Source organism: Cylas formicarius, unplaced genomic scaffold (genome assembly GCF_029955315.1).
Source record: "Cylas formicarius isolate icCylForm1 unplaced genomic scaffold, icCylForm1.1 PGA_scaffold_5__7_contigs__length_24384050, whole genome shotgun sequence".
Classification (NCBI taxonomy): Eukaryota; Metazoa; Arthropoda; class Insecta; order Coleoptera; family Brentidae; genus Cylas; species Cylas formicarius.
In genome coordinates, this window is record NW_026844341.1 from 8,913,647 (window position 1) to 8,930,581 (window position 16,935).

Consider the following 16,935-nt stretch of genomic DNA (forward strand, 5'->3'; position numbering starts at 1 on the left):
ATAAGATCTTGCTATTGACTTGGATCCTCGTAATGTGTCCCAAATGTTCTAATTCGCGTTTTTTAATAATCTCCATGATTTCGGCCTCTTTTTCAAGTATATCTAAAATGGACTTAAAGAAGTATTTATTAAATTGTTTTTTTTTGTTTGTACAAATAGAATCAATTATTAAAAATAATAACAATAACGCTTTATTGTATAACAGTTTTAGAGAGGAAATAAAAATAATTAGAGTTCGCATAATCAGGCATTTAACTTTGGTAAATTTTTATGAAGCTCTAACCTCAGGCCTACCTCGCTTGGGTTTCTCTTTGTAACCCTCAATTAATATATATTAATAATGGCAGTTAAAAGCTTTTTAATGTTTTTAATATCAACCCATCTAATGGGCAAATTCCACTTGAAATCGACCTATCTCGAGTAGGGACTGTTTTAGAAAGATTTAAAAGAAGCACACTAATATGAATTAATACAACAGTTTAATTAAATAGATTTCCCTACTTTTAAAATACAGTTCGCACAGCACAATTCTTGTCGGCAAACATCTTTCATCATCTGCTTTACAACAGGCTTATTGCGAAGTCAAAGCCATAAAAGGTTGCAAAAATTGTATATCGTTCGGCGAACTCTATTAATATTCGTAGGTAAACATAATGAGTAGCAAAATTAAGAAATTGATAACAATAAAAACAATTGAACAATAAAGTCTATTCAATATGGATATGAGATTGCGCCAGACTAAGAAGAAACCAGGCATTACTGTACTAAAGCTTTTGACAAGATCGTCACCCCACATCAATATCAGCTTCACTGGCAAGGGGACTTACAAGAAATGTATTGTAAAAATCACAGACTTTAAATCTGGATGAATACCAAGTAATATAGTTTATAATTAATATTGACTTCAAAGTACACAATACAAAACTTAAAAAAGTTACTCTGGTTAAAAATTTTGGTATCATACCGAAGCTTCAGTAAACATTTGAAGTAGGTACATGTGGAAAATATTATAAAGAAAAGTTTGAGCAATCCTGGCTTTGTATTACGCAACGCCATCTATTGCAAGGATCGGATATAGAGTGTCCAATAAGAAAAAATAATTTTGGATATAACCTATTAGTTTTATAAATTGAGGTCACTTGAAACGCGCAGAAACTGCTAAGTCCTAATTTTTCTTAAAAAAATTGTCAACAATCTTATTGCGTTACCTTCCTGTATAAGCCACTTATATTTTAATGCTAGTACAGACAGATTTAGATCTATATACTTCTCAAACTCTCCACTAATTAGATGTCCTGGTATGTATAATAACTGTGTTTCTCTGAACAGCGAAGACACTTAAACCTATATTTGTTTGTATAATCTTTGTGTTTGTAAATAAATAAATAAATAAAACATCAGCATTCAGGTCTTCATGATAGTTTCCAGTCCATTTTGATTGAAGTGGTAATCACTACCATTACTGAGTCGTTATTAATCTTTTACCTTTGTGTGATTTTTCGTTTTGAATTTTTTCGTATCAATTTCTTCTCACCTATAGGTGAAATTAAAAAAAAATCAGGTAGGTATTAAGTTAAGTTTTGGTGACGAAGAGCTTTAAATATATTGAGAATTGAGTTTAATAATAATTATTATTGTTATGCGTATTTACTTTTTCTTTCTTCTTTTTTGATAACTATATAATTGCGCTGTTTTAAATTGGTTTATTTAAGAAATGATTTTAACTATACGTGATTTCTTTAACGAAGAAGACAATAAAATTGCCGAAACGCCGACCACATAAGAATTATTTCTTGTTGTTATTTTTCCTTTCACCATGTTTGATGAAAATTTGTATTACATAACATAAATAAAAGCGATTCCAATTACATATTTGCAGGCACCTTTACCATATTCTCAAACCAACCTAAACTCAGTAGCTTACTGCTTCCTTTCCTCATCAGGGCAGATTTGTAGATGATAAAATATAACATGAAACTTAAAAAAAAAGATGCCATTACAATCTCCGCTTTGGCAGAATAAATTTCTCGGGTGGCCATAAAATTATTTCGGACTGAAAAATCGATCCCCGCTTCCCGCGGGATATATATTATTTCGGGATAATTTAGAGACACAGAGCGGAAATACGGCAGATATAGCGCTCGGTCCGTATAAAGCCTGGTGATTATCACCGTTCTATTTCCAGCTAATTAATGACGTTTTAAAATTATTTTTCGTTTAGACGTTGAATTCGTTTCGGAATTTGAAAGGACCATTTAGCGGTGAAAACTTGAGGTCTTATTAAGTTTTAACACCTTTTTTGGCTTGTTGTGTAAAGTAAAGTATATGACGGTATGTCAATAATTAAGGGAGCGATTTTTGGGTCCATTTGAAAAAGAAAATTTCATTTGAACATATGTCCTAAACGTCTTAAGTTTTGACATACAGAGTGGTAAAATTTTCAAAAATTTTTTTCAAAATTTGACTTGAACATTTTGACAGACATTGATGGTACGCCACTGCTTTCTCTTAAAATAAAAATTGTTGTCCGATTTACGGCTTTCGATTAAAAAAATAAAAACCTATTCTCTGCATGGTCATAAAAATATGGTTAATATGACAGCCTGCATAGAAACTAGTGGCGCGTAACTGGCTGTCTATGAAGAAATAATACTTTGATTAATTTAGTCGCCACTGCATATTCATCTAAAAGAAAATATCTAGTTTTTAGTTGCCAACCAGTATCTTTCAGAAACAATATTTTGTTTTAGATAGATATTTTATTTTTCACAATTCAATTTATTCAATTTTTGCAAAATTTCAATTTATGCAGTGCAGTGGCGATCTAATTAAGCCAATTATTAGTTGTTCTTCGGCAGTTACTGGCACGCCACTCATTTCATTAAAGAAATATTGATATTTGCATTTGAATATGCATAGTTTATTAATTTTTTGCAACATACAGAAGATAAATGTATAAAAATGAAGCACTTTATATCGAAATTTCAGCAAACGTCAAAATGTTTTTGATTTGAAATTTGTTTCATTTTTAAAAATTATACATGTTTAAAATACTTTTGTATTATTAACTTAAATTAACAGGCAAAATTTATAAGATTTTTTATAAATTGTTAAACGAGGGGATAACAGGTGGTCAATTGTTTTTTTTTTGTTACCAACATCTATGATTAAATTGGTTTTAAAATGATTTTTAACGATTTTTGCATTCGTGTTTTTAGTGTTTTTTTTCTGTTTTATCTGTATGGTATATTATATTTAATTAAATAGTAAATTTATATACATTTTTCTAAAAGTAAGAATACCAGTATTTAATAATGACTGGTATACTCTAAATATTCCCAAAAATGGCTGCATTATTTTGTCCATATTTCTCTTATAGGTTCGCACTAGCGGATTTTAATTATGGTTAATACATAATTCCGGAAAAACTTATCACTTTTTTTTACGTACTGAGTCACAGATGGAAAAATGTCATGACAATATATTCCGAGATGTCATCTGTTCGCTTGCAATCGAACACTCATCGCCGCTTAAAATAAAATTTTTTCTTACAATTTTCAATCATTTGCAAAGAAATTGAATTTCTTGGTTTTTTCGAATCCGAGTTACGTCTTTCGCTGAAAAAAATAAAAATCTCTTCTCTGCATGGTCATAACAATATGGTAAATATGACAGCATGCATAGAAATTAGTGTCTATGGAGAAATAATGTTTTGGTTAATTTAGTCGCTACTGCATATCTATTTAAAACAAAATATCTAGTTTTGGTTAGATAGATATTTTATTATTCACAAAAAAAGTTCTCGATGCGTGCAGTGCAGTGGCGACTCAATTAAGCAAAATGTTGATAATAAAAAATAATATTTGCATTGATTTATGCTCAGATGTGCCCTTTTAATTTTTACATTGAAATATCTAAAGCAGTATTTTTAAGTTTTTACCACCTCTATCTCAAAAGTTAAGACGTTTAGGATGTGTGTTCGTATGAACTTTTCTTTTTAAAATGGATCTAAAAATCGAACCGTTAATTATGAACGTCCAATTAGAATTCACCCTGTATTTTTTTAAATAAACTTTTAAATTTAAAACTATGTCTTTAAAAAAACAATTTTCTGAAAGCAAACGGCCACCATGTGACTTTTTTATGTTATTACATAATCATATAACGGCCCAAGAAACGATTGAATTAATGTGGAAGTTACTTCTTCTTAGTAGATACCTTTTCGTCTGATTAATAAAGGCACATTCCGATATCCTATTTGTCAGACCGTAGGCCCCATAGAAAATAATCCAAAGGCTTCAAGTCTGGTGATCTGGGAGAACAGGCTTGTAAATATCCGTAAATCTTCGATTCTTTTAGCCATTTTCATCCAAACCTCTTAGCGACAAATACTAAGTGTACCACACTAAACGAAAACTAAGTCAATATTTCAATTTCCCGTTATTAATATACTCAGTATGTCAAATTTAGTTTAATTCTTATGTTACTGAACAAAAATATAATCAAGTTTTCTTCTCTCAAGAACCTCAAGACACTCAAGAATCTGGTGCCCATATCCATATACATTTTTATCATCAAATTAGCCGAAGATTGGCCCTTTAAGTACTTTGTAAGCACCGTTATCTGATGGCTATTTTTCGTTTCAGAGTGGGACGTAGAGAAACAACGGAAAATGCCCAAACGAAAATTTCTGGGACGCCCGATTCTGGCTCTTCTGTTTTGTTTCTCCGCCGCCGGTAAGTAAACAGTGGGAGTTTACTTTTTTTCTTCGGCTCTATTTGCCAAACGTTTCCTACAATTTATCCAAATTTGCTTTAGCGTGGCTATGTGTGTTTTGGGTTTCGCGTGAACTGAACCGGAGGTTGGTTAAAGCCTTCCTTTCGATTTAGGCAGTTTTATTCGCGTATGAAACTATTAAATTTTGTCTGCCGGAAGTAGCAATTTTGAAAAACACACGCAAAGCGTCGTCGGAATGAAAATGAGCATAATCTGGAGGAAATTATACGTGTAATATACATACGAGGGGGTTATTTTATTTATCGTATGGCGTACATTGTGCTATGCTATTATATGTTCTCAGAGCATATAGATATTGATGTTACAATTTTATGTCTAAATTTTTAATATAATCAATCGCCTCTTCTGTTGCAGTCATAAAATCAGTGATAGGTCCTTGGTAGGCACGGTTTGGGCAATCTTTCACTATGTGAGTCACTGTTTGATTATTGGCCCCGCAGTCGCATTCTGGCGAGGTTATCCATCCCCATTTATGAAGAGCGTCAGCACATCTGCCATGGCCAGCACGTATTCGGTTCAATGTAGTCCACACTTTTCGAGGCAAGTCAGATCCAGCAACCTTCTCTGAAGTAAGGAAAGTTTGAAAGTGCGATGGGCATTGTTCCTGCCATCTTTGTTGCCAGGCGTTCGCTGCGTTGAAATTTGAGTCCAACAGCTCTTTAGCGGTGATTAGCGCTGGTTTCCTCGACTTCAGTCGTTTGCGCTCTAGATCGCCTATTTCATTGTTTATAGGTAGCTCTGTATTATTGTTTATTTTCTGATACTCCCTAACAAGGTTGTTTTTACGTCGAATTTCAGGTGGCAGTATGTGGCTCAGGAAAGGCAGCCAAGCAATTGGTGTGGACTTAATCGTGCCGCTGATTATGCGCATTGTGTCGTTCAGTACAGTGTCGATTCTCTCAGTGTGCGGGCTGTTAATCCACACTGGTGCGCAGTATTCCGCCACAGAGTAGACAAGACCGACTGCCGATATACGGAGCGTGTCCGCTGAGGAGCCCCAGGTGGTACCACACAATTTATGAATGATGTTAGTCCTTGTTCTCATTTTGCTTGCGGTCTTTATCAGGTGTTCCTTGTAGGAGAGCGTCCTGTCCAGTGTGACTCCTAAGTATTTGGGGTGGTTGTTATGGTTGAGGCGTTTTCCTTCGAAGTTGATGGTAAGCTCTCTCTTCGCTGATTGGTTACAAAGGTGGAAGCATGACACCTCTGTTTTAGTGGGGTTGGGCATGGTAGCCTGCTTCTATGTGAGATGTTAGGGAAAGCACCTGGTCTGTGCAGCTTCTTCCTGGTCTGAAACCCGCTTGTTCGATTGGTATAGATTCTAGTATTTTTGGGCTCAGTCTGTTGTACAGGAGCCTCTCTAGTAGCTTGTATACAGTGCTGAGAAGCGCAACTGGCCTGTAACTCTTTGGTTGGTCGCTGGGTTTTCCTGGCTTCAGCAGTGCTATTATTCTTGAATTCTTCATTTTCTGTGGTATGTGGCCCGATTGCAGCATGTTTGAGTAGAATTGCGCAAGCCATTTTTTGGCATACTTCCCACAGTGAAGAAGGAACTCCGGGTGTACCCCATCGGGGCCAGGTGCCTTTCCGCGTTTTACGCTCCTTAATGCTTCTGTGACTTCGAGGGCCGTAAAACTGGAGGAGTACTGATCATTTGGTCCGATCTTCGATTTTAGAGCACTAAGTTCATGTCGTATCTTTTTTGTATGATTCTTGTCTCTAGGGGCTCTGGTTGTCACCTGAATGTGCGATGCAACCTTATCTGCAGAGATATCTGGGGTGCCACGGCAAGTTTTGCTGGCTCCACCTAGTTTTCTAAGGAGGCTCCATGCCTTGCTGCTTGATCTCTTAAAGTCAAGCGACTCAACTGTTTCCCTCCATTTTTCCCGACGTGCGACGTCCAGACTATGCAGCAGGCCGTCGGCGATCTCCGGATCTCCGCTCTTGAGAAACTTCTGGTATTGGTCCTCACAGTTGTCATTCCAGCCAGGTACGTATTGTCTTCGGTATCCTCTTGGGATGGTAGCTTTAGCAGTGGATTTAATTGCACCAATAAATCTTTCATAATTGTTTGCAGTTGGTGGGATCCATCCCAGGCATTTCTCCAGTCTCTCAGTGTAAGCACTCCAGTTCGCCTTCCTGAAATTCCATCTTGGGCGTTGTAAGGACGTCACCAGTGGGATGCTGGTTTCGATCTTGATTAAGACTGGGCGATGTTGACTATGCGGGAAGTCGGTTAGTACCTCTCTTGTTGTTCTTAAAGGTAACTGCTCGTGGTCAGTTGTCACGAAGCAGAGGTCCGGATTGTATTCCTTTCTCCAGGCTGCCGATCTAAAAGTTCCCCGGCTCTTTGGATCAAAAACTAAGAACATGTTGTTATTTCCGTTCTGGTCGGCTGCTCTGTATCTCCACTGGGTATGATGACTATTGAAATCACCAACGTACGTGGCTGGGTGTGTTAGACCCGGCAATACGTCCTGGGGCCACCTACAGGCTGGGGGCTTATACACGTTGCTCACTGAGAGTTCTCCTATTTTAACGACAACTTCGTGTATGTTGTTGCGTGTCGTTGCTGAGCATAAATGAACGTTTTCAACTTCCGATCGGGCATATGTGGCTACTCCATAGGAACGGTGGTATGTCGCACCCACCAAGTCATATCCAGGTATTGTACCTCTCCGGTTAATTTGATCCACATTCTCTGCGTGCGTTTCCTGTACAGCAACGAGGTCGATTTCGTTATCAATTAATATCTTATGTAATACTTGGCATTTTGCCCAGCTTATTCCTTCTATATTTATTTGGCAAATCTTGATAATAGGACCAAGATTTCTTGTCTTGTGGTCCTGAGAAGGTCCTTTTCCCTTCATGTTGGTGGGCATTGTAATATTGATGGTTGACAATGTACTAGTAGCCAGGAGATCAGATGATTGTCTGGCTGCCAAGTGTTGTTAGCTCTTTAGCGTTACCCAGGGTGCACCGCGTGGAGGCGAGCTAACATTGCACCCCTACGAGGGGGTACCCAAAAAAAAAAAAAAAAAAAAAAAAAAAAGCGGAATCATTTTTTATAAACTATATATTGTTTTGAAAATCACAGAACGACCTTATCCCCGTTAAAATACTCTCTATTACAACTAATACATTTGTCCCAGCGTTCGAAACATTTTTTATATTCATCTTTGACTATAGCCGACAGCTCATCCCTAGGTTTTTTCTTGACCTCTTCAATGTTATCAAATCGCTGTCCTTTCATGTCCCTTTTCATACGTGAAAATAAGAAGAAGTCACACGGATTGAGATCAGGCGAGTAAGGTGCATGGGGCAGAGGAACCACGCCATTTTTAGCCAAAAACTGCTTCACAGAAATGCAGGTGCATTATCGTGGTGGAAGAACCAGTCCCCTGTCCGCCACAAATCGGGTCTTTTTCGTCGAATACTGTTGCGCAGTCTTCTTAAAACTTCCAGATAAAAAGCTTGATTAACGGTCTCACCTGGTGGAACGAACTCTGCATGAACTACGCCGTTGATGTCGAAAAAGCAAATCAGCATCGTTTTGATGTTTGATTTGACCTGACGACATTTTTTTGGACGGGGAGGTAGTGACGTCTTCCATTCCAGTTTTGCCGAGCAGAAAACAAAATTTCACAGCTGCACGTTGTTGCTTTAAACTTGACATCGAAAAAAACGAAATAACAAAAAAACAGCGTTAACAAAAAATAGCACTGCAAGTGAACAAAACAAATTAAATTTAAAACGAAGATGGCGTTGAACTCGCAATAAGTTGTACTATCCACAACCTAGCGGCAGAAAGGTGTACTGTACAAGCTTTGTGCGCGGCAATTCAATTCCGGTTTTTTATGGGTACCCCCTCGTAAAAAGCTAAAGTTGATACATATTTAGGTAAAGTTGCGATTACATTTTTGATTTTTTTTAATAATTCGTAAAATAATGGAACTTTTTGCACAAAATTTCTCACTTCGGGATTTCTCAATATGAGAAATCCATTTTCGTGAATATTTTTGCTGCAAATTGCAGATTTTTAATAAAGATATTATCTTTATAATCATTTTTTCATAAAAAGAGGATAACTTTTCAATTTCGCCAAGTCGTCGTTTTCGAGAAACTCGCATTTGAAATTTGCAGCACATCATTGCGAATATTTAAAATTTATTTTTTTCATGTCATCAATGAAAATAAACTAACCCTAAACTGAACTAATGTGTTTAATAATATTTATTTTGGGATTCTTACAAGAAGGGACTCAAAAAAACTTCGACGTCAATTTTACGGAAATACAAATTTAATTTTAAACTAAAGTAAACTACAAAAACTATTCATAAAAAAAGATATCTATTCGGAAATAAATATTCAAATTAATTTCCATTCACCATTTTTAACAATAACTCCTAGTTTCGAAATAATTCATCTCGAATATGAAATACTCCTAAATAGAATCAATAGGATTGAAATCTGGACTCCTAGGCGACCTTGGTGTCTGACTCGCGCTACTAATTTCTAACATGTCTCGAAAAGTGCGCCTTCTAACATGCAATTATCAATTATTCTGCACGTTTATTTTAAATTCCTGTTGGAAATGGGGTTCAGTTCTCAAATGGGTATTTTCTAGATCCCACGCATACTTATTTCTAAAGTTATAGACACTTCACTCTCTAAAAGATTTTGCACTGTGACATGGCTAAAGCTTTTCTTGGTGAAAAACTCTACAAACTGTAGATCTGCTCACTCTAGTTGTCACTACCATTCGTTTTGCGCTTTCTTCCGGATTCTGAACCACTTAGACTAAAATTTCTTCTTCCAGTTCCAATGTAATCATTTTTGGTCGCCCCATAGCATCCCTCTAGCTTCGGAACAAACCTGCCTATGAGCTCGACACCCATTATACTTCTCTTGTGGGTATAAACATATCATAGTAAACAAGTTATGTCTTGGCATTATCGGAAAAGTTATCAAAACTTTTTAAAACACCCAAGATACTACAAGATTGAGTAAGAAAGATGTAAGAAGGATATCTTGATTAAAAATCTACATACACTAAGGCGCAAAAAAGTTATAAAGGATCAAATGCTAGAATTCGCGAAAACAGATTTCTCATGGCAAAAAACAACGATTTGCCAAAATTTGTGCAAAAAGCTCGATCATTTCAGGAATTATTAAAAAAAAATCAAAAATGATTTGCAACTTTGATACCTCGGTTAATATCAACTTTTGGACAGAAGTAAGTTTCGTTATATCGTAAAATTTCACGAATTACTTATGGGACACCCTGTATTATGTATTTTTCATTGGACTGATTAACCTGTTTCGAAGGAAAAATATCTAATAAATTAGTATTAAGTACGCAAACAAGATGAAACTACCAACAAAAGCATACTAATGACAATAAACAATCGTACTAAACCGGAACATTTCCATGATTTTACGAGATATCTCGCTTATTGGTGAAGCTAGACGAACCACCTTGCTAGTTTTTCGTAAAACAAAAGATGTCGCGAAGTTTTAAAGGTACTTTTGATTTTTGAGACACGGGATGTTTATGAAAGTTTTGTAAAGGTTATTAGTAAAATAAAAACTCGTTTTTTTTACAATGAATTCAGTGGAAAAACACGGATTTTCGAGTTATGAACCTAACTTATAATTTTTTAAATGGATGACTCCATATATTTTTGTATAATACAAATAGTTGTTGCAGGAAAGTAGAATATTCTGTCTGAATTATTAAATCACGGGTGCAAACGATCCAAAGGAAATTCAAATTCGAACCACATAAATTTCATCTGAAACGGAGTTCTGCAATCGGTATTTACCTCCTATTGGTAACTGGTTATATGGTTTTACGGTCGGTATGACGTTAAAATATATAGTAGCTGCTCCAAATGATTTTAAATTAAACAGTGTATCATGAGTTGAAAAAAAGGTGATTAAAATTTCATATTCCCAATAAATTTCTTCAGCCATTTCTAAGCAGTATTATTAAATATCTCAACTACAGATGCTGTTGATGAACTGAAAATGAAAATGAAAATAATAGAAGATAGAAAATACATAAATATATTTTTCTCTCTGGTTAAATAAAAATTACCAAAATTGCTGTGTTTTAAGTGAAATAGAGCATTTTTTTTAAACTTAAATATTACTCTTTATATTAAAAGCCACTATACGAATTTTATATATTTTTCCAAAATAATTGAATATAGAAAAAACATGAGTATGAGTCTATAAATGAATATTTCTTTCAGATTAAATAAAAATAACTAAAATTGTTATGTTTTAAGTGAAATAGCGGATTATTTTTTTAAAACTTAAATATAAGGATTAATATTAAAAATGGCTAAACGAGTTTTATATATTTTTGACAAGCTGTTGACGAACTCGATCGTATTAATCGAATATGTACAGGGCGGTACATGTAAAAAAATATAAAGGTTTAATTGTTAGGTTTAATATTCAAAAGAATTATAAGAGTTTTATATATTTTTGAGATTTTGTTGACGAACTCAATCGCATTATTCCAAAAATTTACATATACATTTTAAAAAATATTAATTTGGCTTGTTTTTCGTAAATGCATTTTTTGTAAATGCATATATCTTTCAGGATAAATAAAAATTATTAAAATTGTTATGTTTTAAGAGAAATAGAGGATTATTTTTTCAAAACTTAAATATTAGGGTTAATATTAAATTAAATACAACTATACGAGTTTTATATATTTTTGAGATGTTGTTGAGCGCTGTATGGTACATTAAATAATTTTTTTTTACAGTTTTACGAAAATAAATGAAGATAGTTTTAAGTGAAATAGCGCATTATTTTTTCAAAACTTAAATATAAGGCTTAATATTAAAAACAGTCATACAAGTTTTATATATTTTTGACGTGCCGTTTGCGAACTCAATCGTATTAATCGAAAGTATACAGGACGGCACTAATAAAAAATTGCTTTTTTTTTTTTTCGAAAATAATTCAAGATAAAAAAAGCACCAGTCTATAACTGTGTATTTCTTTCAGGTTAAATAAAAATTACCAAAATTCTTGTGTTTTAAGAAAAATAAAACATTTAAATATTGGGTTTAATATTAAAAACAACTCTACGAGTTTTATATATTTTTGGGATGCTGTTGACGAACTCAATCGCATTTGTCGAAAATATACAGGGCAGTCCATTAAAGAATTTTTTTTTATTTGTTTTACGAAAATAATCGAAGTAAAATACAGGATGATTTAAATAATACGCTTAATATTAAGAACAACTATAGAGTTTTATATATTTTGAGATATACATATATATTTAAAAAAATATTAGTTTCGCTTGTTCTTCGAAAATAATTGAAGTTAGCAAAAATGTCCGTATTCCAGCATTAAAAATGACAATAAACCCACTTTTTACATTTTTTAAAAGCTTTGAAATAACCAAGCAAAAGGGTTATGAAAATTCTGTTTGTTTCTCGAAAAAGTAGCACAGTGTCCCGAAAAACGCATACCTCTTTACTAACAAGCGTAAAATCATCGAAAAATGGCCACCCCGTACATTCAGCCCGCCATTACTTTTTACCGTCGACAAATTAATTTACAGAGTTACAGCCGTGATTATTCATCACGTCGACGATTTGAAATTTCACTCGGCGCGTCCGACGGACCATATTTTAATAATGTCCTCCTAATTTCCAATTTAAAATTCATTTTTAATCATCAAAGTTTTCGGCAGCGCATTCGAGAGTTGGCCAATGGGAGTTACGGTATTTTATAACGTTCGGTGTATTTATTTTGCGAGAACCGCCAACTTCGGAACTAACCAGATGCGATTGCCCAATTTCGCTTTGGTCATTCACCGTTATTACAGTGTGCTAAACTTTGCAGTAAACTGAAATAATAATAATTTGGCAACAGAGGGAAATTACATTTCGTACGTGGGGACGCAGTTAGGGACGATTGCATATAGTGTCGACCGGCCATGAAGTTATAGAAAGCAACGGTCGTAGATATTAGCACACGAAATAGAAAGGCGGATTGTAATTGTATTTATGTATTTTTTTACGTTTATCTTTCTCCTTTTACGCACAATACTGCGATTAGTGTGAATTACCTCAACTGTTTCGAACATTTTACTAGCTCCTTTCTTACAATCTAGTTAGTTATATGTAAAAACAAAAAATCAGCTTTTTCTATTTAGTGCTAAATTTTTAGCTTCTCCCCATGTTTTTCAATATATTTTTTTCTGCATTGTACTATGCCAAACTCTTTTAACCGGTACGGTCCTCTCTAATCTCTGTAAATGGCCCCACCACCCAAGTTGTTTCTTTTCTATGCATTCCACCTTTATTTCTTCTCTTACATGGGCATTTCAAATTGGAGCAGCGTAAAAAAAAAGTTTTCTTTTTTTGTCTGTCTGTTCTCTGTTCTCTAATCTGGGATTTATCGACCATAGCTTCCGCACGGTTTGAACGGGATCCTTGAAGTTTTGCTCCTTTTTAACAGTCTGTGGGCTGCATAAGATATATAAAAATGGCCACGGTTAAACCTCCGCGTCCATCTTTTTTTTTCGATTTTCGACTGTTTGTTGGACATTGCTATGAAACACGATAAGTGTCCACCACTGACGGAATCTGTTGAAATTGGTGGGGTCGGGAAGTATAATAAAATAAAAAATCGTGTTTGCAAGGGTTTATGCTGTCGAATGTTATTGGACGAGTTCCGCGAGATCCAATGCTATAAATCTTTATTCTTGGTAATTTTCAAAAATGTAGAGGGTGTCTCCGCTATTAGCAAAAAAACTAAAAATTACCTATTTTAATAAAAATTGGCTCTAACTAGGAGGCTGTGATGCAGTAGGCAATTTGTTTTATACGACGATATAACCCTTAGAGAAAGCTAAAACTTTTTTATTTTAGGTTTCCGCCTACTATATAAGAAATGCATGAAGTGTCCTAAATTTGCTGCTATCGACTTCAAATTTAGCAAAGAAGTAAAAGTTCGTACCAACATCTAAACAGTAGGAATTGGCGTAATCAAATCTCACAAGTATTTTTTAAAAAAATTTGAAAAATATCTTTGGATCATTTTGGCTTTCAGAGAAAGGGTCTAAGGTCATTTTTTGAAAGTTATTGGACGAAAAGATCCTCGAGATCCAGTGCTATAAATCATTTTTCTTGGTCATTTTCAAAAATATACAGGGTGTCTGGTTTTTAGTGAAAACCCGAAAATTGGGTTCCTCTTTAAATAAAAATTGGCTAAAACTAGAAGGCTATGATTTAGTAGGCAATTTGTTTTATACGACGATATAGCCCTTACAGACAGCTTAAAATTTTTATTTAAGGTTTTTGACCTATTTTACAGGGTGTACCAGACATTCGGTGCTATATAAGAAATGTCCGCACCCACATCTAAACTGTGGGAATTGGCGTAATCAAATCTCACCAAACATTTAAAAAAAAAATTGAAAAATATTTTTGGATCATTTTGGCTTTCAGAGAAAGGGTCTAAGGTCATTTTTTGAAAGTTATTGGACGAAAAGATCCGCGAGATCCAGTGCTATAAATCATTTTTCTTGGTAATTTTCAAAAATATACAGGGTGTCCCGTTTTTAGTAAAAACCCGAAAATTGGGTTCCTCTTTAAATAAAAATTGGCTAAAACTAGAAGGCTGTGATTTAGTAGGCAATTTGTTTTATACGACGATATAGCCCTTATAGACAGCTTAAGCTTTTGGATTTAAGGTTTTTGACCTATTTTGCAGGGTGTACCGGACATTCGGAGATATATAAGAAATGTTCGCACCCACATCTAAACAGTGGGAATTGGCGTAATCAAATCTCACCAAGTATTTTTTTAAAAATTTTGAAAAATATTTTTGGATTATTTTGGCTTCCAGAAGTAGGGTTTATGAAAAAGGTCATTTCCCGTATATGCTGTCGAAAGTTCTTAGACCAAAAGATCCGCGAGATCCAATGCTATAAATCTTTGTTGTTGATATCAATCAATCAATATAAAATTGGGTTCCTCTTTTAATAAAAATTAACAATAACTAAAAGACGATATAGCTCTTGTAGACAGCCAAGTATATCTATGTGTAGTTAAGGTTTTCACCTATTGTACAGGGTGTTTCGGATATTCGGTGCTATATATGTATTAAGTGCCCTAAATTTGCAGATATCGACTTCAAATTTTAATAGAGAAGTAAAAGTTATATCATATGCGAAGGCACATTTTAATACACTGATTCGTTCTAGTTGTTGAAATTAATTTGGAAAAAGCAGATCCAAAGGATTTTTCAAAGAAACATGGGCTACTGTAACGCCATTTACAAATATTCTAGATTCGTCGATGAACGAATGAATGAAACTTGCTGACGTTTCGCCAGTCGCTATACTGATTACATATTTTTCGAGGAAATGGCCCAGTCAGAACCGTTTTCAACGACTACGACTTTTTCAAAATGCGTTCAATCATTCTGAAGTTATTGGCAATTATTTTCCCACCCCTTCCGCTGAGATAGGGCTAATATAAGGTTATTTCGCGAAATAGGCTCGAGCGTCCTTCTTGGCCACCCGGTACATTATTATGAAGGCAATTTCATCAACAATCGGTATTTTGGGGGGGGGGGGGGTGTCTTTTTCGTCTAAGTTCTGAGAGCCAAACTGGAGAACCGCTTCCAAGTCTCCGTCCTATAAATCCTTTACACTTTATCCCCATAAAACTTTTGTTTTAAACATTTCTAAAGTTGTACGATTTGAAACTGCACCACAAAATTTTCCTTCACTTTTCGGCTGTTTTCTTTTTGTGTATGGTGGGGCTCGGAAAATTTGAGTCTTTCGCACGTTTTATATGGTGGGGGTTTAAGTATGTACCGATGGTTATTTTAACTTTTAATATCGAGAAAATAAGAAAAGGTACATCTAAGCGCAATTAACGAAACCGAGACAGTTTTTGGAAGGCGAATATTCTCATAAAATATTCTAATCAAATTAAACGCGACGATAGTAGAAGTTAGTCAAAAAACATTTAAGTATCTGAATATCTCCGTAATTATATTATCTATACAATATTTAACTTTAAAGGAACTCCAAAACCTTGATATACTTCTAGCTGTAATCTTCTAAAATTAAGTAAAGTGAACAACTATTTTCAAAAAATTATATTTTTTCTGTATTTTGCTTTGCAAAATGTAAAACTTGAAAATAACAAAACTAAAACTTGTTTTGCCGAAAGTTATAAAATAAACACATGGGTAAAACAAAACGCACTAAATCTAATTTTTAACGGCCACTGGTACAAGTAATTTTATTATCTCTAATCAATAGGGATTTCGAACGGGACCTTCTTGCGAGACTGTGATGGTTAGTATCTGTGATGAATTTGTTGGGGCGGTCGATAACAGTAGTTTTGTTTTGGTTAGTTTTGGTTAGTTTAGTTTAGTTAGTTTAGACTGTCATAGGGATATTTGAATAGCTTAGCTAGAAAATATGGGTATAAAGCACTTAGCCCTGGATTGGCTAAAATCTTACTTATCTGGCAGAACACAAAAAGTAAAGTATGAGACATCTGTGTCTGAGTCTATATTGGTGGATCATGGGGTACCACAGGGGACTGTTTTGGGGCCATTATTGATTCTTCTGTATATTAATGATCTAGCTCAAGTTGTGAAAAATAGCAAAATTGCATTATTTGCCAACGATACCATGATATATGCCATCATCATCATTAGTAGCACTAAAACCCTGGGTAGGTCTTGGCTGCGTTTACAATTCGTATCCATTCCTGACGGTCTTCTGTCATTTGGGGTTGGTACGTGTAGTCCTGAGATCTGATATTACACTATCTCGCCATCTTAAACGAGGTCTGCCTAGAGATCCTCTCCCAGCTGGATTGTCATTCCAGACTAGCTTTGTAATTCTATTTTCTGAACTACGTTCTATGTGTCCAAGCCATCTCAATCGTCTGGATTTAGTCTCCTGGACAATGTCCGCTTCCTGATATATGTCTCTCAGTTCATTGTTGTTTCTTCGTCTGTAGTTTCCCATTTCAGTATCATTTACAGGGCCAAAGATTATTCTTAGGATTTTTCTTTCAAATCACCTCAGTTTTTTCTCGTTTTGCTTCGTCATTGTCCAGCTTTCGCACC

General features: G+C 34.7%; 1 protein-coding gene across 1 annotated transcript in view; it reads left to right on the forward strand.

The window, feature by feature from the left end:
- Positions 1-16,935, forward strand: part of LOC132701695 (hemicentin-1-like) — a 579,646-nt gene that overhangs the window by 42,021 nt on the left and 520,690 nt on the right. The window contains exon 2 of the mRNA XM_060669811.1: positions 4,647-4,736. Within this exon, the coding sequence (XP_060525794.1) occupies positions 4,673-4,736 (64 nt within the window). The 5' untranslated portion in view covers positions 4,647-4,672. The remainder of the gene's footprint in view (positions 1-4,646; positions 4,737-16,935) is intronic.